This window comes from Vicugna pacos, chromosome X (genome assembly GCF_048564905.1).
Source record: "Vicugna pacos chromosome X, VicPac4, whole genome shotgun sequence".
Classification (NCBI taxonomy): Eukaryota; Metazoa; Chordata; class Mammalia; order Artiodactyla; family Camelidae; genus Vicugna; species Vicugna pacos.
This window is the reverse complement of record NC_133023.1, coordinates 1,784,574-1,806,723: the sequence shown is the minus strand read 5'-3', so window position 1 is coordinate 1,806,723 and position 22,150 is coordinate 1,784,574. Positions and strand designations below refer to the sequence as shown.

At 52.8% G+C, this 22,150-nt stretch overlaps 1 protein-coding gene, 1 long non-coding RNA gene and 1 other non-coding gene across 6 annotated transcripts in view; 1 reads left to right on the top strand and 2 right to left on the bottom strand.

Annotated features, from left to right (window-relative positions):
- Positions 1-10,665, bottom strand: part of LOC107034160 (uncharacterized) — a 90,961-nt gene extending 80,296 nt beyond the window's left edge. Inside the window, exons 1-2 of one of the 2 annotated variants that reach the window (XR_012067455.1) lie at positions 8,568-10,665; positions 4,793-4,927 (exon numbers count right to left, since the gene is read on the bottom strand). This is a non-coding gene — a long non-coding RNA (uncharacterized lncRNA). Of the gene's footprint in view, positions 1-4,792; positions 4,928-6,759; positions 6,842-8,567 lie in introns of those variants that run through there. The other variant, XR_012067456.1, reaches the window with a different exon arrangement.
- The window catches only part of PRKX (protein kinase cAMP-dependent X-linked catalytic subunit), a 61,498-nt gene continuing 46,142 nt past the window's right edge, over positions 6,795-22,150 (top strand). Inside the window, exon 1 of one of the 3 annotated variants that reach the window (XM_072955904.1) lies at positions 6,795-7,042. In XM_072955904.1, coding sequence (XP_072812005.1) covers positions 6,952-7,042 — 91 coding nt within the window. In that variant the 5' untranslated portion in view covers positions 6,795-6,951. Of the gene's footprint in view, positions 7,043-7,971; positions 8,602-17,337; positions 19,596-22,150 lie in introns of those variants that run through there. The other 2 variants (XM_072955905.1, XM_072955903.1) reach the window with 2 other exon arrangements.
- On the bottom strand, positions 14,557-14,688 carry LOC116277232 (small nucleolar RNA SNORA72). Its single transcript, XR_004186711.1, has one exon. It is a non-coding gene; the product is annotated as a small nucleolar RNA SNORA72 (small nucleolar RNA).

The following is a 22,150-nucleotide window of genomic DNA, read 5'->3' as shown; positions in this document are numbered from 1 at the left end:
CATCCATGTTGCTGCACATGATTTTACTTCACTCTTTTTATTTTTTTAAGTGGACTATTCCTTAGAGCAGAGTTAACAGTAAAAATCAACAGAACGTACACATGGTTCTGATGTACCCTTTCTAGCTCGGCACCCAGCTTCCCCATGATTAACATCCTGCATTTATCACAACGAGTGACTCAATATTGACACATCATCATGACCCACACTCTTTGGTCTACATGATGGTCCGCTCCTGGTGCCGTACATTCTGTGGGTTTAGAGGAAGGTTCCACGTCATATACTCACCATGACAGTCTCGCATCGTGTCACAGCTTCACTGCCCCAGCCTTTATTAATTCATGACACCCCCATCATGTCTCTCTGCATGACTCCAGCAGCCTTCCGCTGGGAATCTCAGCTGTCAACATGCACCACAGTCCCCTGAGGCAATGACAGAAATACCTATGCCTGGGTCCCCATTCCTCGAGACTAGATTCAGTTGGTCTGTGGTGAAGCCCGGCTACACGCAGAGTTTTCTAAAGCTGGTTCTAACCACTGCTGTAGGTCCTCGAAGCTTATTCTCAACTCAGCAGTCAGAGGAGCCCTTTTAAAATCGAAATTCGACGGTAACTCTGCATTTTGCTCAGAGTTAGGGCTGCCAAATAAAATGACGAAGGAAGCTGGCTGAATGGGAATTTCAGATCAATCGCAAACGACTTTTTAGACTAAGCAGGTCTCAAATATTGAATGGGACTGACTTACACTAAAAAAAAAAAAATATTCATGGTTTGTCTGAAATTCAAATTCAACTCAGCATTTAGTGTTACTATGCCCCAAAGATTGGATGGGACATATTTAGAATAAAATAATGATTCCGTGTTTATCTGAAATTCTCATTCAGCTGAGCATTTCCTGTAAGTCCCACATATTTTATGGACATACTTTTACAAAAACAATCGTTTACTGTTTATCTGAGATTACAATTCATCCAGGCGTTGAGTATAAGTAAACCGAAAGATTGCATGGAATATGCTCACACTAAAATTCAAATTCAGCTCAGTGCTCAGTCTAAGTACATCCCAAATATTGCACGGGGCATCCTTACACTAAAACAATAGTTTGTTGTTTGTCCGAAATTCAAATTTAACTGGGTGTCCTGCTTTTTTATCTACTCAGTCTGGCGACCCAACCTGGAGTAAGAAGCAAAATCCTTTCGAGGTCCTCCCGGACCGCACCCTAGCCCTGCTGCACCCCCCAGCCACGCCAGCCACGCCGTCCCCGCCACCTCCCCACACACCTGAAGGTCACGCCTTCCCTGCATCTACTTAAATTCCACCCCTCCTGGGAGACCTGATACATGTACATACAGATATGTGTATAGACCTATATAATCATAGAGATAAACTCATGTATATATTCTGTGACATAAACTGCTAATATATACTTACAGACATGGGACTATGTAATTATGAACATGGGCAATGACCACACGCTGTGGTACGCTCTCCCGCCTGGTCCTCCCACGTTGTTACTCCTCGTTTAGTGCCCAGTACGTTACATCCTCTTAACAATTCTGAGTGCCGGTTGTCCATCCCTCCTCCATGCAATCTGAGCCCACGAGTCCCAGGTTTTCTCTGCTTTATCCAAATACCCCTATGTCGGATGCCTGGCACTCGGGGCCGGGGGAGGGGACTCCATCAGCACCCCCTTGGCGGGCAGACTTGCAATTTCAAAGTCTGCTGGAATGGACCGTTTTCCCCCAACACCTTCACGCACCTGGGTACCAGTCCCAAAGCCCCTGCAGCGGGAGCTGGAAAGCGGGAGGATTTCCACAGTCCCTTGCCGATGATCCCCTGTAAAGTCTGCACCCCCTGTAGGGTGGGGCATGCCTGTGGCCACCAAACTAGGCTCCGTGGGGTGCTGCATTGTTAGAGGTTGTTAAAGGATATTGGATATAGTTTTCCGTGCTATATATTAGGACCTCGTTTATCTATTTTACATATACGTATTTAGTCTTTTTATTGAAGTACAGTCAGTTACATTGTGCCCGTTCCCAGCGCACAGCACAGTGTCCCAGTCACCCATACACAGACAGACACATCTTGTCATATTGTTTCAATCTCCTGCTTTCCTCGCCAGCACCAAACAACTTTAAAAAAACAAACAAACAAAAAACCCTGGCTTTATCATGAGACAACCTAGTGGCCACCTCATCCCGAGACTTTCAGAGTTTCTGAGTCTCGTCTCTACATGGGTTCTTCCAGATCCACGGTGGCTTCGCTTTGCCAGATCCCCACACACGCCTCGGAGGGGGACAAGGGTGCCTTTGTCACCCGTGAAGGAGGAATTACCGCCGCAGCCGCGGTCCTCCAAGGTCAGGGGCTGTGTTTCTCATTTCGTCACATCTTCTTTCTGTTTTCAAACTTCCTCCTTGGACTGATTAAGGACTGGTGACTGACTACAACAATCTGTATTTCTCGGGTAGGAATTACTAAGTGTTTTCATACTTCCCTCCAGGGAGTTAAGATAAACTCAGACCTCAGCAAGGTCTAAGATAATTCTAACCTAATCCATCACTTTATGAAAAGAAACAAACAAACAAAAAGAAAGCAAAACAAAAAAACCCCACCAGGTTTCCAAATCTCTCAATCTGTGTCTCCTGCAAAATCTTTCAGGGCGTGCTCTGAAGTCTGTGTCCTCATTACAGGAACGTCTGTGGAACGTTGGGAAAAAAAAAAAATAGGAAAGAATGTCCTAATCCAGATGTCACCTTTTGGGGACATTTTACTCCCTTTTGGGGAATGTCATCTTGTTATATAATGAAGACCAGAGTGTGTTATAAAATTTGGATGACTGCTTATAATCCTTAAAATTTAGGCACAATGCTCCCATTTCGTTGACTATTTATGAAAAGTTTGAAAATTCCCTTCCATGAACAGACCTGCTTAGAAGTATACATTCCCCGATGTTTCAGATGTTGAAAGTTATCTCTATGGATTTCTCTGTGATAAAAGCTGCCTTGACTCACGGGTGTAATTGTCCGATAGGGTCATTACAACAGAGTGTCACGGACTGGCGGGCTTGTACAACAGACATTTGTCCCTCCTGGTCCCGGAGGCTGGCATCTGAGACCAACTGTGAGCAGGGCTGGTGTCTCCTTGGTGCGCGGACGGCCGTCTCCTCCCTGTGTCCTCACGTGGGCGTCCCTCTGCGTGTCTCTGGGTCCTCATCTCCTCTTCTTATAAGAACCCCAGTCCTATGGGATCAGGACCCACCTAGTGACCTCATTTTACCTTCATCTCCAAACACAGCCCCATTCTGAGGTCCTGGGAGTTGGGACGTCAACATTTGAAATTTGTGCGAGGCGGGGAAGCACATTTCATCCCATGACCCCAGGTAATTTTGCCCATGAAGCATTCAATAGTCCCCAAAACTCAATTCTGAAAAATAAATTTCAAGATAAAAAATTACTGGACCAACGTATTTGATTGTTTCTAACACCGTAACAGTACAATGCTCTCATCAGCATGGGACATTTCATCTTTATGCTGTCAGGCTGATTTGAAAAAAAAAAACAAAAAAAAACAAAAATCTGTCACATTTGGTCTCAGTCCCATTTCTTTGATTATTAGTTAGCAGAAAGATTTTTTTTTCTCCCTGTGTGAATTCCCCATGGCTGTGCCCTTTTCTGATGCGCTCTGCTTGCTTGCTGTAGATGCGTTTCTATTTTGATTATAACTCCATTAACGTTCTTACATTTTTCGGTCGGCAGCTCTGGTCACCCGTTCATCCTATGACTCTGCCTCTCTCCGCTTTAGAATGTCCTCCTATGATCAGCCAGGGATTTGCAAACCTTCTGCAGTACTTTCTTCTAGCCTTGTTTGATGTTTCATTTTTCCCCCCTCTTATTTTTAAAAAAATTATCTTATTTTTATCAAAAACTAAAAAAAGATTATACAATTTTTAAATGTTGTGACTTTCCATTGAGAGTTATTATAAAAGGCTGGCTATCTTCCCTGTGTTGTTATGTATTTTTCCTCTCTTTAAATCAAATCCTCCTGAAATTTGAGTTTTCCTTCATGGTCGTGTCTCTTGTACTTCTTTTTAACAGCATCTGAGGTGAATGTCTTAAGCAGTTTTTAACCCGACATAGGTAGGAAACTTCAATTTCTAGGGAAGGTGGCTGAGGGTTGCATTCATGGCTCTAAGCCCATTTGGGAATTCACGACCTTCCCAGCCAGGGCACTGTGTGTGATACCCCCGTGGTGAAAACGTCCTTTCTGTCAGCAGAGACGGCACCGCCGGGTCAGCTTCAAGGAGCATCAACACGTATGTTGGGTCCAACACCTGTTCAGCAAGTGAAGTGTGCGGGGGTGGGGGGCGTCCGCTTTGCATGACATAGCTCTCGAGAGCCAAGAGCCAAAACACAGCCCTGGGGATGCTTGCAGACACGGGGATGCAGCTGTGCAAGCCTCGGATTACTGTGGGGGTCCTCATCACAACTGTAAAATAACTTTCACCACCTTTGATCAATCTTGATGGACCTGGTTCCATCCGTGGAGGTGTAAGTGCGCAGGATTGTAACAGAACACAGCCAACTAACTGGGTTATCACGAACTCCTAACGCACTGAACCAACGCACACCCAGCACAGGGCTGTCCGCGACCAGGGAGAAGTAAGAAACAGGATGCCAAAGCTACTAACAACGGTGAGCACTTACAGATCCTTGAATCACTCCTCGCCGGGAAAACGTTCACTGGTGACGAAGGAAGATAGCCTGGCGCCCAGAAGTGGCTTTGCAACAGCTTACCTGAGAAATGGGGACGAGGTGACGGAGCACAGGGAGTGACCCGGGCTGCTCCCGCTGCGCGACTGGCCTCCGCTGAATGAGGGTAACATCCAGCCACTGAAACCGGAAACCGTGTTCCTGTGCCTAAACTCATCTCTGAAATAGAGCATATAATAGAACATGTTAGAACATATATTCCAGGACGCGTTAGAACAGAATCAATCATAGAGCATGTCATATCTAATATTATATATAAATTGTAGAGTCTGAGGCAGCCGAATATTTCTTTTGGAATATATATATACATATATTAGGATATGCAATAAAACATATTATAATATATATATCACAGAACAGATTAGAATGTATGTGATATAAATAATACCTAATATTATATATAAAGTCTGAAGGCAGCTGAACATTTCCCTTGAAATATATGTATTAGAAAATATAATAAAACATATTAGAATATACACCACAGAATAGATTAGATCTATAATATTTAGTAGTTATGTATATATACACATTGTAAAGCCTGTGAAGGCAGGAAAACACTTATTTTAAAATACAGTAGTACATTAGAATATACTGGCATGTAATATGTATAATTTACATACATATAAATTGTAAAGATTGTAAAAACAACGTATTGTTTATTTTTCATTTATTTCTAGCAGTTGGAACACATTTATTGATTTATTTTTTAACGTAAGAGTCAATGACTTTATTAATAAAAAATAAAATTTTCAGCTACTTTCAATTTCCAGCTTTATATTATTTACCTTGTGGAGTACATAGCAAAATCCTGCCTAAACAGACCTACAGACAGACACTGATTTTTCTGAACATAATCATTTTGAAAGAATGCGTCTTCCTAGTTTATTGGCAGTGGTATAATGTGAGTATGTGTTCCTCAGTTATTATAAACGTATTATTGTTTATTTTAACTCAGAATAGATACACACCTCCTACATACACATACACATTTACAATTTTATACATACGTATTTTGTATGTTTGTTTTGGCAGGGGGTAATTAAGCTTATTTATTTTTAATGGGGGCACCAGGGAATGAACCCAGGACCTTGTGCATGCCAGGCAGGCTTTCTAGCGCTGAGCTATACCCTGCCCCACTATGCATACATATTTTAAAAGAAGTGTCCAGCTGTCTTCACGGACCACCATTTTTACCGCTGCCCTATTAACACCACTACCCCTGCTGGGGCCTTGAATTTATAGCCCATTCGAGGTCCAGGCAGAAATTACTCTTTCCGCATAACAGAGTTCAGTACCCTTCCCCCCCACCGCCCCACCACAACCAAATGCGCATCTTAAAGACGGTGATCACTCCATCATGCCTCGCTTGCAGGGATTTTTTTCCTCTTTTTTTGCCTTTCAAGTCATACGCTGTGGTTTTCCGAAGAATTTTTACGGTCGTCCCAGATGAAAGCTGCTTTTGTTCTGCAAGGTGTTGCGAATCCCTCCCAGGATATTTATAGGAACAGGTAGGTCTGTGCGCACGCTCAGGGCGGCAGAGGAAGGGTCAGATCAACCCTGAAACCCCGAGTTTACCTCCGAAAGTTTCTGTTACTCTTTTTTTTTTTTTCTTTTTCCTTCTCTGGCTGCCCTGAGGAGGGACAGGCATGCCTTTCATTGGGTGTGAAACCGGAGCCTCGACCCGCGGCCCTCAATGAGCCAGCAGGACCGCGGTCACCTGGCTGACTCCGCGCGGAGAGGGCGCGCGCTCCGCGGGGAGGCGCGCACGGGCCCCGCGCGGACCGCCTCGGTCGCCCCGAGGCCCTCGGCGGGGCCGGGCCCGGTGGCCTGCGCGCGGGGGACCAGTCCTTGCTCTTCCCAGGCGCTCAGGCGACGCCGTCCGCTCCTGGAGCGCATTTTTGGCATTCCAGCTCAAGATCTGGCAGCCGGCAGAGAGCAGGCGTCAGGCCCGAGGGGTTGGGGAGGGGGGAGTGTGGAGGAAAGCCACCCACCTTGTGCGGAGGAGAGCTGGGGCAAAGCTGGCAGCCCGGGGCCAGAAAACTACACCCAGAGCCAGTTCTGATTTCCTGTTCCTCCCCCCACCCCGCCCCTCCCAGTTAGCCAAGCGAGGCAGGCCGGGCCTGGTCTCCGTAAAACGCGTCTGTGCTGAAGTTGACCTCACGCGGCCTGACCTCTGCGACAGAATGCGCCCCCCACCCCGCCCCGCCCCGCCGACTCAGAGGCCGGACACCCCCTTCCAAAGGCGGAGTAGCTGGAATCCCGCCGAACAGGGGGGTAGGCACTGTGCCCTCTCGCTTCTCAAACTCTGGTCCGCGGACCGGCAGCACGGATAGTACTCGGGATCGTTCAGGAAAGCAGCTTCCAGGCTCTCCTGGCCGGGCCTGCGAGGTCCAAGCTGCATGTGACCAGATTCTCCCCGGGAAGAGGTGAGCAGATAAAATACAGGACGTCTAGATACATTTGACACTTTTTTGGTGTCACTATAATCAGATATGCCCTAGGAAAAACAAAAACTATCGTTGTGTGTTTGAAATTTAAACGTATCTGAACGTTCTGTGTTTCTTCTCCAAAATTGTCCCTGGTGTGTCCCAACCAGCGGCCCATCAAAGTTGCATGCAACTGCATCTGGCTGTTCTCTGCCTTACTTTTAAAAACAATTCTTTAGGGATGATTATAGATTTTTCGGATGCGGCCAAGAAACGCACGGGGAGGTCCCGCGAAGCCCCGCGCCTCCCGCACCGTGCGCATCTGGCATCACCCCAGCCCCACAGGCGAGGGCTGGAAGCCGAAGTGGTCCGCGGTGGGGAGGGGGGGCGGTTATCCGCCAAGACCCGGGGCCCGCCCGCCGGGACTCGCGGGCACCGCGCGGTCTGCGGGGCGCCCTATCCGCTTCGAACTCCAGGTTTATTTTTTAACTTTACTTTTCTTTGGACCACGCCCTCCGGGTCCCCGGTCGGTCCCGCCTCCCAGCCTTCCGGGATGGCGCGCCGCGAGCGCTGGGGCGCGCCCGCGCATCCCCCGAGGGCGCCCGGCGGGGACCCCACCCCCGGGGCGGCCCCGGGCGCGGAGGGCGCGCGCGCACCCCGCTCCCCGCGCCCGCCCCCCGCTCCCCGCGCCCGCCCCTGCTGGGGCGGCGGCAGCCCGGGCGCCCCGGCCCCGCGGCCGCAGGGCGGGGCGCGGCGGCGCGGGCACCACCCCCGGGCGGGCGGAGGGAGCGGCGGCCCCGCCCAGGCCGCTTCCGCCCGGCCGCACTTCTGCGCGCACGCAGCGCCCGCGCGGGTGGCGGCGGACGCGGGACCCGAGGAATGAACAGGGAGCCGGGCGCCCGCGGCCGGGACCCCGCCTCGCCCCCGCCTGCCCCGGCCGCGCCCCGCGCCGAGGCCGCGCCGCCGCCCCCGCCCCCGCCGCCGCCGCCGCCGCCGCCCGGCCCGCCGCGCCCGCCCCCCGAGGCCTTCGGCTACTCTCACCAGCTGCTGCTGCTGCTCCTGCACTGAGCGCCGGCCCGCGCCCCGCCATTGTCCCCGCCGCGCCGCCCGCCGCGCCCGGACGCCGACCGGGAGGCGGGGGCCGCGCATGGGTGGCCGCCGCTGATGCCGCCGCCGTCCCGCCGCCCTCCGAAGCTGCGCCCCGGGAAGGCCGGCCCCCCGCGCCCCCCGGCCCGGCCCGGCGCCCGGGACCTGAGCGCGCCCCCATGGAGGCTCCCGGGCCGGCCGCGGCGGCCGCCGACTCCCGAGAGGGCCCGGGGGCCGCCCCCGACGGGGCGCCCGCGCGCGTCCCCGGCCCCGAGGCGCCCGCCTACCGCCTGCAGGACTTCGACACGCTGGCCACCGTGGGTGAGTGCGCCGCGCGGGGCCCCGCCGCAGGGGCGCGGGGCGCCGTCCGGGACGCCGGCGTCAGACAAAGCGCTCGGGAGCCGCCGCCCGCGGGGGCCTGGTCCCGCCCGCTCGGGGTCCTCGCGCGCGGCTGCCCCGCGCCCGGGGCCCCCCCGGCTCCCCGAGACTCGGAGGGCTCCACCCCGCGCCCCGCGAGCCTCCCCGCCTGCGGGGGCTCCGCCCTGCGTCTCCCAGAGGTCCTTACTTAACCTCCCCGCCCGCCCCTCACCGGCCACCCCGGTGTCTGGGCACCCCGACTTCACAGAACTTCCTGGGGGGGTCACTCACATTGGGGACCTCGCGCGCCCCCCAGGCAGCGACGCTCAGGGACGGAGGCGGCTCCCGGGAAGGCACCGGCAGACCTCACCTCGGCCAGCCTCCCCCTCTGCCTGGCGGCAGGATGCGCCCGCGTGGACTTCAGACCTTCTCCTGGGTTTGGGGCTCGGGTATCCCGTGGCATTTTGGGGGCGCTGGGCAGCGTTGGCGGTGCATTACACGTATCTTCACACCGCGGTGCTTTTCTTCTGTGCACCCGAAACTTGGCATTCTCTTCTCGGACACACATTTCCTTTTGTCGTCTGCCTTTGAACCTAGCCACTGTTAGGCAGCTGGAGGTAAAGCTTTCCGGTTTCTTGGGCGCCTGGACCCCAAGAGGTGTTTGTTTACGGGGCCCGCCCTGAGTGGGGTCAGAACATCCCGACCCCACGGGGGCGCTGGATTCAGGCTGCCGGCACCAGCCAGCCTGTGGCTTCTTAGCAACTTGTTGCTAAGTGGGCTCTGCCAGCCTGCTGCTTGTCAGGAAGAGTGAATGGGGAAGGGGGGCACGCCCTGTGTGACTATGGGACAGGGGTGTTCAGGCACTTTTTGAGGTCCTCGTCCTCCTCCTTTGGAAAGGAGAAAGCACTGGGCTCAAGGTAGTGGCTTGGTTTTAATAAGACGGAGAGGCACCGCCAGAGTGGCATTGAAGCCTTCTGTTTTCCTTTGGTTTTCTCTTGCTGGTGAGGAAGGGGTCACCAGGGACCCCTCCCAACGTCTGCATCTTCTCTTTCTCTCCGCCTTTCTTTTTCTTGGTCTCTTTCTTCGTCTGCCTCTCCCTCCCTGTGGGACGCTGGGCTGGGCTGATGTAAAAGCTGGCTGTGTTTGGCAGGGCCGCAGAGTAGGGGCAGTAACCCAGACCCGTGCAGTCACACCGATAGGTGGAAACACAAGCCAACAGTGGAAAGTCACTGCAGGACCTGCCAGCCCTTGGCGCACGGCTCCAGCAACTGTCTCTCCTCGGGCCACTTAGGCAGGTCTCTTGTGAAAGGTGCCGGGGCACTGGGCGGGGCCCGGGGAGGTGTGTGTGGCGGGGAGGTGGCTGGAGACATGATGCAACGTGTGGTCTGCAGTCCTGGAGTTGAGGGCGGCTGGGGTGGGCCTGTGGGGGATCTGCCAGGTGGGTATAGGGTGCCAGGTGAGTCGTCTTGTCCTTAAAAATAGACTGTCACTCCCCCTGGGGACCAAGAGGTGCGGAGCAGGGAGGAATGAGCTCTGCAGTTGTCTTTGCCTTTCTTAATGAAGATGCTTGTTCCTCAAGGATAACTTCCTGTGGGCCCCAAGGGTGAGAAGGGAGAGCCAGGTCACCCATGTTCAGGATGTTGGACCAGCAGGGGCCTGGGACTCAGATGTGCGTGTGTGTCTGTGTGTGTGGTGTGTGTGTTACTTTGCAGCTTTGTTGACTTTTTATCACCTTTCAGCAAAACCTCTTTCTTCAGTATTAAAGATTAATCTGAGCGTGATAAATCTGAGACTGGGAATAAACTTTAAAAAAATTCCCAAACTCTCCAGAGCTTTCACAGTCACCAGTAACTTCAGATCGCAAGGTTAAACACAGTCTGCAAATAATAACCCACTCAGCCCCGGCTTGACGTCTCTTCATCCTAAGCTTCCAGCTCAGAAGACTGAGTTCCCTTTTAAATGATCCTGGGCGCCCCCCACCCCCGGTCCGTTCCTAACTCCCCCATTGCAGGCAGGCACCCACGGCGGCTCTGCATCGCCTGAGGGCGTTCTGTGTGCAGCGTTCCAGCTGAGCAAGGCTGTTCTCCACACACAAAGCAAAACCCAAACAAACACCAAACCACCCACCCACCCACCCCCTGCTCGCAAACCTCTCCACCTTTCTTAATGCTCTACAGTCCCCACCCCTCAGACACTTCCAGAATGAGTCAGGCTGGAAGGACCATGCTGACTGGGCTTGTCCCCCACCCCCACTTTGGATGTTTTAAGTCCTGGCTCCACACAGTTGTGCATTTTTATCTGCTCTGATCTCCACCCCTGTGGGTGAGCTTTTTTGTTTTTTTCTTTCCTCCCTTTTCGCTGTGAGCTGGACCCCCCGGGGGAGGCCCCTGGGGGACAGAATTGCTGACTCACAATGCCCCAAAGACGGTTGCAGTGACGCCGACATCTCAGCGCAGAGGCAGCAGGTGGACACAGGTGTGCTTCTGCCTGAGGGAGCAATCATACCGGCGGTGGCTTTGCAGATGGCGAGACCCCGGCAGGAGGCACCGTGAGCCAAGACCCAGCTGGGAAGACGGCCACGTTCACAGGGTGACCACGACACCTTGGAGGCAGAATAAGGACGCAAGCTGGGGATTGTGTGGTCTCACGTGTCCTCCTCCTGTGTTCCTGCACACACTGTCTGTGGGAGATGGTCTGTGTTTCTAGATTGACAGCTTCTCCGCAAATCCAGTTTGGGAAGGATGCTCGGCTTGTGTGGGCGAAAAATCTCAAGATGGGTCTTTTTCAAAGAGCATGGACGGCACCCTGGGGCCCGTCGCGGCTAAACTGTGATTTCATAGGTTGAAACACTCCACCTCCTTGGCCACATCGCCTGTGACAGAGGAAATGGGCTGCAGCCCCCCTTGTCCACGTTCCTGGTCCGTGTAACCGCGCTTGAGTTCTGGCCGTGAGCACGCACGATCGTGCTGTTAGAAAGAAATGTTCTGAAATAAGATAAATGCACAGGGGGTTCCCCAACCCCTCACCTGCAGTCCGTCCGGCATCCTTCATGAATTTTTTTGACATTCTCCGTAACTGTAGCGTGATCTTTTTACCAGGACCTCAGCATCCTACTAAGAGACCACAGACCCTGTTCAGCGCTCCCACTTTTCAGTGAAACTTCTGAGTTTTGGAGTTGGGGTACGTGTGTGGTTTTGTACAGTCTTATCCTGGGCGGCCATCACTGCGGAAATCAAGGCACAAAACCCACTGCCTCACCACGGACCACGTGCCCATGCCGGACACTTTTATTTTGTGTTTTGTTTACTATCACACACATTGCACCAGTGGAAAGTCGCAGTTTTTTAAGCTCTAGAAGACCTTCCGTGATGAATAATTCATCAGACACTGTTCTGTCTGAAAGCTCTGGTGGTCCTTTTCCTCCACACTGGTAGGGTTCTCTCCTACAGTTTTGGTTCCCCAGAATCGCCCCCCCCCTTTTTTTATGCCCTGTCTCCCACCTGGGCTGTCATTTCCTCCCCAAGCATCACCCGCGCACACCCCTGGGTTGGGTGGAATCCGGACTGGTGACATTTTTGCCGTGCACGTGAGTGACTGGCATGGGGACAGGGTGGACAGAAGCAATTGGAAGGGCATGTTTTTTGCTCAGCGATACCCAGAAAATTGCCCCTGCCTTCTAAGCATATTCATCTCGTGTGGGTGCTTTGGAGGATGTGGGTTCAGCGCCGTGAATGGTAGTTGCAATTTAAGAGCATTGCAGGGACTTAGAAAATTAGATGGAATTAAGAGTTCCTTCAGGCTGAGCTTCCTCATTAAAAAAAAAAAAATTGAAATGAAATTCAGACAGCGTAGAAGGAACCATTCGAAAGTGGACCGTCCAGTGGCATTTCAAGCATTCATAGTTGCCCAGCCAGCCCAGCTGCCTGGTTCCAGAACATTTTTGTCACCGTCAGCGGACACCTCGCACCTGTGAGCAGTCATTCCCCGTTTCCCACCGCTCCAGCGGCCGGCAAGCCCCGTCTGCCTGCTGTCTCCGAAGGTTTGCCTGTTCCAGTGACATTTTCTGCACTTTTCCTTTTCAGTTTCCATCTCCAAGGGGGACGGATTGGGGGGACTTTGGGAAGAGAAGGTTAGGAGATGGAGAGACAACAGTTCCTGCTCAAGAGGAGAGGAGGAAATGGGCTGGTGGAAAGAAAGTGTGGGATGGGAGAGGGCCGATGAGGACAAACTGGGAGGACAGCCATTCAGTCAGTGAGAGAGACGGGGGTGGGCAGGCGGGTCACAGACACTTGCACACACAACCTGCTGTGCTGGGTTGGCTGAAGTCTCCGTACACCGGTCTCCTGCCCCCTCAAAAATTCATACCATCTTGGGACCTCAGGAAGGGACCTAATTTAGAAACAAGGTGTTTGCAGACATGATGATGTGAAGGACCTGAGAGGAGGTCGTCCTGGAGGAGGTGGCCCTGCATCCAAGGACAGTGTCCTTAGAAGAGACAGAGGAGGAGAGACACAGAGGAGACGCCACGTGAAGACGGGAGGGAGGCGGCCACCAGCCCAGGGACGCCTGGAGCCCCCAGAAGCTGGAAGACGCAGGAAGGACCCTACCCTGGAGCCTCGGGAGGGAGCGCGGCCACCTGCCCACACCTTGACCTCAGACTTAAGGTCTCCAGGACTCCGGGGAAGATGAATTCCTGTGATTTTAAGCCACAACAAAGCCGGAGCCCCAGGAAGCTCCTCCACCTGCCAGAGAGGACTGCAGAGCGGACTTCCCCGTGGCCTTAGCGCGTCGTCCGTGAATTGGTTTCCCCGAATGCCTCCCTGGGTGTGGGGACAACCCTCCCTGATGACTTGGGGGGCACCCATGTGGATGGGGACATGAGGCCTCGATGCTGCTCTCAGACCTGGCTCTGCGATGGGTCCCTCCACCACCCGGGCCCACCAAGGAGGCCGGCTCTGTCCCTGGATGCAGAGGGCGGATGCATTCCCCTGTCCCATGACAGAGCATTGCCCTCTGCTACCACCCCCGCCCCGGCTCCCTGGAAGCTTGTCAGCACAGAGCTCTTCCTGGGAGACGCGCCTTCAGAATTCTCAGTAAACCTCCTTCCGTCTCTTTGGGAGTTACTCCCCTGGGGCTTTCGTGGTAGTTCCCCCAGGTTTTTCTTTTTGTGGCAAACACCTGTGTGTCACCACCTTTGCCACCATTGAGAAGCATTTCCCCTTTTCCTTTTCTTTGAAACTGTCCAAATGCTGGCTCTTGCTGGGAAGAACAGTGAAGTACCAGGAAATAAAGTTTCGCTTTTGCAAGGTCACGTACGGCGTGCGGGGCAGAGTACAGCCATCCGCTTCCAAGGTTCTGGGGCTAACGAATCAGAAAGGTGGTACCGTTGGGTTATTTTGGGAGGGCTCGGAGGGGTGGAGGCGTCTTTGGTGGGAAAACACCAAGTGTTCCGTCCTGGGCGTGTTAAGTTTGACGTATCTGTGAGACGTCGTGGGCACAATCACCATCATCACTAGCACCTTAATCACCACCTCTCCCTACTTCCCGCCACCTGCCACCACTTCGCGCCACCTCCGCCATCTTCATCACGTCTGACACTTGTCGAGACGTTTTTTCTATGATGTTACCCAAGTTACAGGTGCACAGCACAGTGACTCACACTTTTCAAAGGTTACACTCCACGTATGGTTATAAAATATTGGCTAGGCAACTTGTCTCGTACAATATATCCTTGTAGGGTTTTTAAACTTTTTTTTTTCTTGTTACGATTCGTTTCATGGCAGCTGGTAATCATCCCATTAGCAATGGTGGTTTCAAAAGTTGTCACACACCAGCTGTGCTGTCATTGCTCGAGGTTGATCTGATAACCTGGTGTCACAGACATTGGCCACGTAAGATGCATCATACAAATCAGATCTGGTTTATCACCAGCGTTTGTGAAAACAGACCAAGGAAAAGAGCTAGGTCTGGGGACACGTGCATGGTCTTAATATAGTGAACGTTTAGCCCTCCCTGATTATTACAGAATCACAATAGTGTGAATATTTGCAAGTAGCTTATTTATTTTATATGTAGTAGTTTGTACCTCTCAATCCCCTTCTTCTATCCTACCCTCCTCCTCCTCTTTCCTCTCCCCACTGGTCACCACTAGATTGTTCTCTGTGTCCATGAGTCCATTTCCTTTTTGTTAAGTTCATTAGTTTGGTTTATTTTTTCCGATCCCACAGATAAGTGATGATACAGTGTTTGTCTTTCTCTGATCATGAAACTTTTTTTTAAAATTGAAATTCACATAATGTAAAATTTTTTTATATTCAACAATTCAGTGGCATTCTGCACGTTCACAATGTTGGGCAACCACCAACTCTTAATTGCAAAACATTTCCGTCATCCCAGAGGGATCTTCTACCCATTAAAGAGTGATTCTCCACCCCCTCCCCCAGCCCCAGGCACCACTAATCCACGTGTCTATGGAGTTGCCTGTTCTGGGCGTTTCCTATAAATGGAGTCACACCCCATGTGTCTTTCTGTATCTGCTTCTCTCTCTGAGCATCCTGTGTTCAAGGTCCATCCACGCTGTAGCTTGTGTCACAGCTTCACACCTTTTCCTGGCTGAGTAATATTCCCTCGTATGCATGTGGACCCCATTTGTTTATCCCGTTGTGTTAGATTGCTTAGAGAAACCATGTATCACAGATTTGGAAGCTTAAACAGCAGAAATCACGGTCCTGCAGGCTGGAATCTGAGATCAAGGTGTCAGCAGGGCTGGTTCCTCCTGAGATACCTCTGTCCTTCTCCTCCCTGTGTCCTCACGTGGTCATCCCTCTGTGTCTGTGTCCTAATCGCATCTTGGACTCCTGTTGGACTAGAACACACTCATTTTGCTAGTCTCATTTTACCTTTTAAAGACTTTTTTTTTGTTGTTTGGGTTTTTTTGGCACTGGGGGGAGGTAATAAGGTTTTTATTTATTTATTTTTAATGGAGGGTCTGGGGATTGAACCCATGTGTGCTAGGCACACACTCTATGTAACCCCCCGCCACCTCATTTTACCTTAATCATGTCTCTGAAGACCCTGTACCAAATGCAGTCTCATTCTGAGGTCCTGGTGGTTAAGACTTAACATGAAATTCTTCAGAGGTGGGAAGACACAATTCAGCCCAAAACACCGTGAACTTTTTAGTGCATCAAATGATACCTCAGACCCTTGGGGATTCCCATGCTGCAGTAACTGAGCTTCACCCAAGGGAGATTCGGCTCATTGGAAGTAGACACACCTCACCAAGGCAAACACCACCGGCACCACCACCATCGCCATTATCTTCATCACTGTCACCATCATCACCACCATCACCATCATCACTGTCATCACCACCATCACTACCACCACCATCACCACTGTCATCATCACCACTCTCACCGTCATCGCCGGTCATCAACATCATCACCACCATCATCATCGTCACCACCATTATCACCACCTCCATCACCATCATCACCACCGTTATCATCACCATCACCATCATCACTGTCATCACCACCATCACTACCACCACCATCACCACTGTCATGATCACCACTGTCACCGTCATCACCAACACCACCAACACCACCAACACCACCATCACCGTCATCGCCGGTCATCAACATCATCACCACCATCATCACCGGTCATCAACATCATCACCACCATCATCATCACCACCATCACCACCATCACCATCATCATCATCACCACCATCATCATCGTCACCACCATTATCACCACCTCCATCACCATCATCACCACCATTATCACCACCATCACCATCATCATCATCACCAATCATCATCACCACCATCATCATCGTCACCACCATTATCATCACCATCACCATCATCATCATCATCATCGTCGCCACCGTCACCATCATCGTTGCCACAGTCACCATTATCACCATCATCATTTTCCAAACATAATGCAGGCTCATCTCATCTTCAAGGACAGATGATGGTGGTCTTGCATGGATCTGGAGTTTGCACTTTTCAGCAGACCTGTCATGCAGTCACCCCTTTGATGCACAGAGCATCTCCTGGTTCTGACTCCTGAGTTAGAGAGCTGAGGGCTGGGTGGGGCCCCGGCAGAAACCCTCTGCAAGGTCATCCTTCATTGGTCTCCTGTTCTGATCTCTCTCGTGGTCCTTCCCACCGTTTCTGTGTCCTATGGAAGCTGTAACAAATTACCGCAAACTCAGTGGCTTAAAACAACATGGCTTTATTATTCTACAGTTCCAAGGGTTAGGGACCCGAATGTGGGATGACTGGGTTAAAATCAAGGTGTGGGCAGAGCTGGGTCTCTTTGGGAAGCTCCAGGGGAGAATCTGTTTCCTTGCCTTTTTCACCTTCTAGAACTCGCCCGAATTCCGTGGCTGATGGCCTTCCTCCATCACTGACGACGGCATTGCTGGGTCAATCCCTTCTCATGCTGCCATCTCTGTTTCTCTCTCCCGTGTCTCACTCAGGCTTCTGAGGACCCTTGTGATTCTGCTAGACTCACCCAGTCAACCCAGGGTCATCTCCCTGGGGAGGATGAGGGGATTAGCATCTGGCACCAGCTCCTTGAAACTCAGTTCCCCCTTTGCCGTGTAAACAGATACATCCCCAGCTTCCTGGGGTCAGGAGGAGGCCATCTTTGTGGTGGGTGGGCATTACTCTGTGTGCCACACACTGGTTTTTCTAGCGTGCTGTGCACCCCTCGCCTGAAATGTGCCTCCACTTTGGAGAAGGCGGTGGGCTGGGCAGCTGCCCCCGGGGTGGCCTCGGTCCTGGTCCAGCGGCATCGATTTCTATCAATGGGGAAACCATGGTAACAATGAAAAGTTGTTCCATGACTACACAGAGGGAGAAATGCTGGATCTGTTTACCAACGAATGGGGCTGCACGTCGTGTGTGTGTGTGTGTGTGTGTGTGTACACCCTCGCTCGAGCACTGGGGAAGGAATTAGAGTTAATTGGGGCTGTCACGTCTGTGCCCTCTTCTGCGGGGCTGGAATGGTGTCCACCGCTAATTGCCACCTCCGTGGGCCCCTCCCCTGTGCCGAGCACGCAGAACCAGTTCTGATGTTGCAAGGGCGCCCCAGGGACAGAATGGCTCACAGGTGGGATGACAAAGCCTTACCTTCCAGGAGCTTCCGGCCCCAGGAGGGACCTTCCGACCCGCAGCTCTGAGCCACATGGCCCCAGGGCGGGGAGGTGCGGTGGGCGGGCACGTGGAGTCCCCGAAGCCAGGCTTGTGCCCACTTGTGGGACGGAGATCAGGTCAGGGAGGGCGGATTGCTCCACAGGGGTCTTGAGAATGTTCATGAATTTGAAGCATAAAACCATCACTGCGAGAGCTTTGTAAGCAGCTTCCAACTGTAGGAGCATTTCCTTGCGTTGCACGGGTGGGGTCTCCCATCCTGTGCTGGGTTAGGTGGACACGATGCTACATCTTTTTCTACGTCCTTAAGGCACTGAAACAGAAGTCCACTTGGCATTTGGGTCACATTCGAATTGGCGAAGACGTTGTAACTAGTCATCGATGCTTTTGAAGTCGTCCAGCGAGTCTTCCATTCAAACATCCTGAGTGTCCCCGAGGCTGGCCCCGTCAGAACACCCTTTATCAGCCATGACCGTGGGTGGGCGGGAGAGAAGGTGTGTGCCCTGTGGTGTCAGGCGGAGCCCCGCGTCTTGCTGCCAGTCCCGTGACTCAGCTTGTCCCCAGGTGGGAGTTCCCTGTCGGACACCTCGGGGGGCGCTCCTCTCAGCCTTTTATCTCCTGCCAGGGGCTCCCGGGGCCTCCCCAACACCTGCTCAGCCCCTCCCGTCCCATTTTCCAGGAGGACTGTCCAGGCTAGAATCGTGGGCATCTGAGGTCCCCGCCCACTGGGTGGTTCCACGTTTCCAGAAAGCTCTACCTTCCACATCTTCTGTGCTGCTTCCCCCATGTACCCATTTGCGGATTCACACTGGCGTTTCCAACTAGTTAACAGCAAAAGCACGCTGTCTCACAGCGTCCCTGCTCAAATGCACAAAAATTCTGCAAATGGATGTTGTGGTGTCGTGAGCCCGTCTAACGGGCGGGCGCTGTATGAATTCTCTCGAGGCGGTTTGTTCGGGGAGGTAAATACATATATTATTTTTGGTGGGGGGACGTAATTAGGTGTTTATTTTTTAGTGCAGGGACTGAGGATTGACCCCAGGACCTCATGCATGCTAAGTACCCCTTCTACCACCGAGCTCTACACTCCGCACTGGACGTGCTTTTGATGAGACAAATCACAGAGGGAGTTTGGACGGCCAGCTCCCCAGGGTTCTTGTCAGATGGCTGACAATTAATTTGCTCGGTGATTTCAGCCTGCTTGGATGGAGCATTATCTCGGGAGCCTCTTTGCCCAAACAAAGGATCCCTGCAGATCTGAGGCTGGGTGTGGCTGGCGGGCTCCGAGGAACAAAGTCCTTTGCAACGCTGATGCCGCCTCAGGTCTGAGTTGGGAGCCGGCAGAGCAAAGTGGGGCTCTGAGCCCAGGCACGCCTGCCTCTGCATGTGTGCTCACCGCCACCCCCACCCCCCCAGGGCGGAGTTGTCTTGCAAGGAGGCAGGGAGAGGTGGGTGCTCAGCCCCTTTACATTTGGGGACAATTGCCAAAAAAAAAAAGTCATTCAGCGGAGATTGAAAATTCTAGCTTGGACTGACACTCTCCAAAATCAGAAGGGCGTCAGGAAGGCAAACTTTCTACAATTTCCTCTTTTGGAAATTCTGCCTGAGTAATGTTCAGCCTTACCAACCTTGAGGAAATAAAGTATATATTACCCAGAAGGAAAAAAAAAAAAAGCAAACTGTCTGGTGACTCAGAGTATCGCCTGGATCCTCACGTACAAATAGCTCTAGTTGGAGGTGGCTTCACTCAGAAGCACTGTCGTTTCGTTTACCCTGAAGCAGGTTAGTAAGCATTTTATTTTGGTGGCAGCTTCTGGGGGATCCAACCATTGTGTTGATTCTGGTCAAAGCTTCTGGTCTACCTTATCCTTTTTTCTTTTTTTTTCTGGATTGAGTTTCTTGTTTTCAGTTTCATTGATTCCTGCTCGAGATTTTTGTGGGTGTGTGTAGTGTCTGAAAGTGTTGTATTTTGAGCGAGCTTCTGGGCTGTTCCTCTTGAGGGTCCCAGAGAGCCACAGAATTGGCATTGGGACCCAAGAGAACTGCTGAGCCAACGCCATCTCTGCCCACCGCCCTGGGGGGAGCCGGGTGGGTTCTAACCCTCGCGGCCGGGGGACCCTCTAAGGCGCCCTGCTTTCACGTGGGTTTCCGTCTCTCTGTCCCAGCTGGTGCTGGCTTAGTTCCCGTCCCCCCTGCACGTATCAAAACCCCCCAGCTGCTTCCCCGGACAGCAAAAATTAAGCGTGGAGAAGGGGAGCTGGCGGTCACCTGCTCCAGAAGCCTGTCTCTAAACACAGCGCACTGCAGGACAGCTGCTTGGTTTCCTTAAAAGCAAAGGGCGGATGAGGCCGCAGGCACAACATCCTGCCGTGCGCGCGGACTCCGCGTTAGCGTCAGAGTCTCCGTCCAGGACGCGGGATGCTCTCGGCAGAACCATCCCCGGGCTGGTGGGTCCTTCACCTCCTGGGTTGTCGGAGGGAGCTCTGCCCCCTTTGTAAAAGGGGGAGCCTCCTTCTGCACTGAGCTGGCCAGTGCAGTCGTGTGCTTTCCTTTCTGCCCTCAGCAGTGCACGGTCCGAGTGCACACGCGAGAGATCCCAGAACATGCACAGGTGTGCACACGCCCCTGTGCGTGGACGGTTTTTGGTGGATGGGGTGACAGCCCTCCTGGCTATTGAAAACACTCCGATTGTTCCAACTTGAGCGCTCCGGTGAAGCCAGAGACCGGCCGCCTCTTTGTAGGGTAAAGCAGCCTCCATCCGCTTCCAGAGCTCGCTGCCCGGGTTCCTGCTGAGTGAGCAGGGCGGGTGGCTCCCGGGTGCACAGGCCCGTGATCTGCCCCAGAAGCTGGCTTGCGAATTGTCCCTTTAGAACGTCCTTGTTGCAGAAGCAGTGCTGCGTGGAGCCCCAGGCTGCTTCATCTGCAGCCCAGAGCAGACGCCGATGCCTCGTGACACACATCCCACGGAAAGAAGGAAGCGGCCGTGGGATGAGCACGGAGGAGGGCGCCAGCCAGCGCGGTGCGGGGGTCACTCGGGGGTCCTTGGGTCCGACGCGTGACAGGGGGCACGCCTCACAGGAGGGCCGTCAACGAAGAGTGACGAGCTTTCCTCCCGACCCTGGAGGAGTGGAGGCGTCCTCTTCCTGTCGGCTTTGTTTGTTGCCGGCGTTGAACTTCACCTCCCAAGTGGGTGGCGTGGAGGCTCCGTGGGGAGCAGGTCCCCGGCGTGTCCCGGCCGGGCCCGTGGAGGAATGTGCCTGGGAGCAGGACACCTCCTCTTGTTCCAGCCGGGCGGCCGCCAGGCGCGGGCGTGGGCCGGCGGACTCATTTTGGTTTTCTCAGTGCGTGTTTGGATTCCATGTGCTTTTCCAGCACACAGTTTGCCTGCATCACCCAGAGATCAAGGGTGGGTTCTAACCCCAATCCAGGGCCATAGGGGACATTTAAGACAACTCCCAGGGACCCTCCTGGGGGTGGATGCAGTCTCACTCCTGAGTCTTTGGGGAAGGAGAGTTGTGCGGTGCGAACTGGACATCCCTCAGCACAAGGGAGAAAATCCCGGAGGAAGATTGTGGCGGGAAAGCATGTCTCTGTCACACGCTCAAATGACGCCTTTGATCTTGGAGAAGAGGTTGTGGTTGGAAGAGGGGACCTTCACAGAGACTTTCAATGGAAGACACCTATCTGCCTGCGATGTCATGTGTTCAGGGTTTTCTGAATGCCTGAATTTAGTGCCGTGGGCTCTGAAATGATAATGGAATCAATACCAAAAGGGAGTGAAATGGGCAGATGCAGCTGTGGAGGAGGGTGCAGAGTGTGTGCTTGTCATGCATGAGGTGCGTCCCCAGCCCGTCCATTAAAATTAAACAACCAAACCTAATTACTCCCCCCCAAAAAAAGTTAAAAAACGTTAAAAAATGCAAAAAAAAAGTGAAAAAATAAATAGTAAGTAGTCTTTCTTGACCTTCACACCAAAGGCGTGGTTCATTGTCACGTCGCTCTGCCCACACCTGTCCTCTGAAGTCCCCAGCCTGACGAGCGCACGACACCCAGGGGAGCTCACCGGAGCCTTGGCCGCTGCCATTACGAATGCTGGCTGGCTGCTGGAACCAGCTGAAATCAGGGTCCAGCCCTGCTTGCGCTGTGGCTGTTTCACATACGTAGAGTCACGTATCCACTGATTTCATTAGACTGACTCACACGTCTTCTAGTGACCGTCCTCAATATACACCCTCCTGTATCGGCCCACGTTCCTCAGCCCCGCCTGCATGGAAGTTGGAGCCTTGATTTCGTTAGATTGACCCAGTTTTTGTTTAGAGAGCTAGATTGTGTTCATA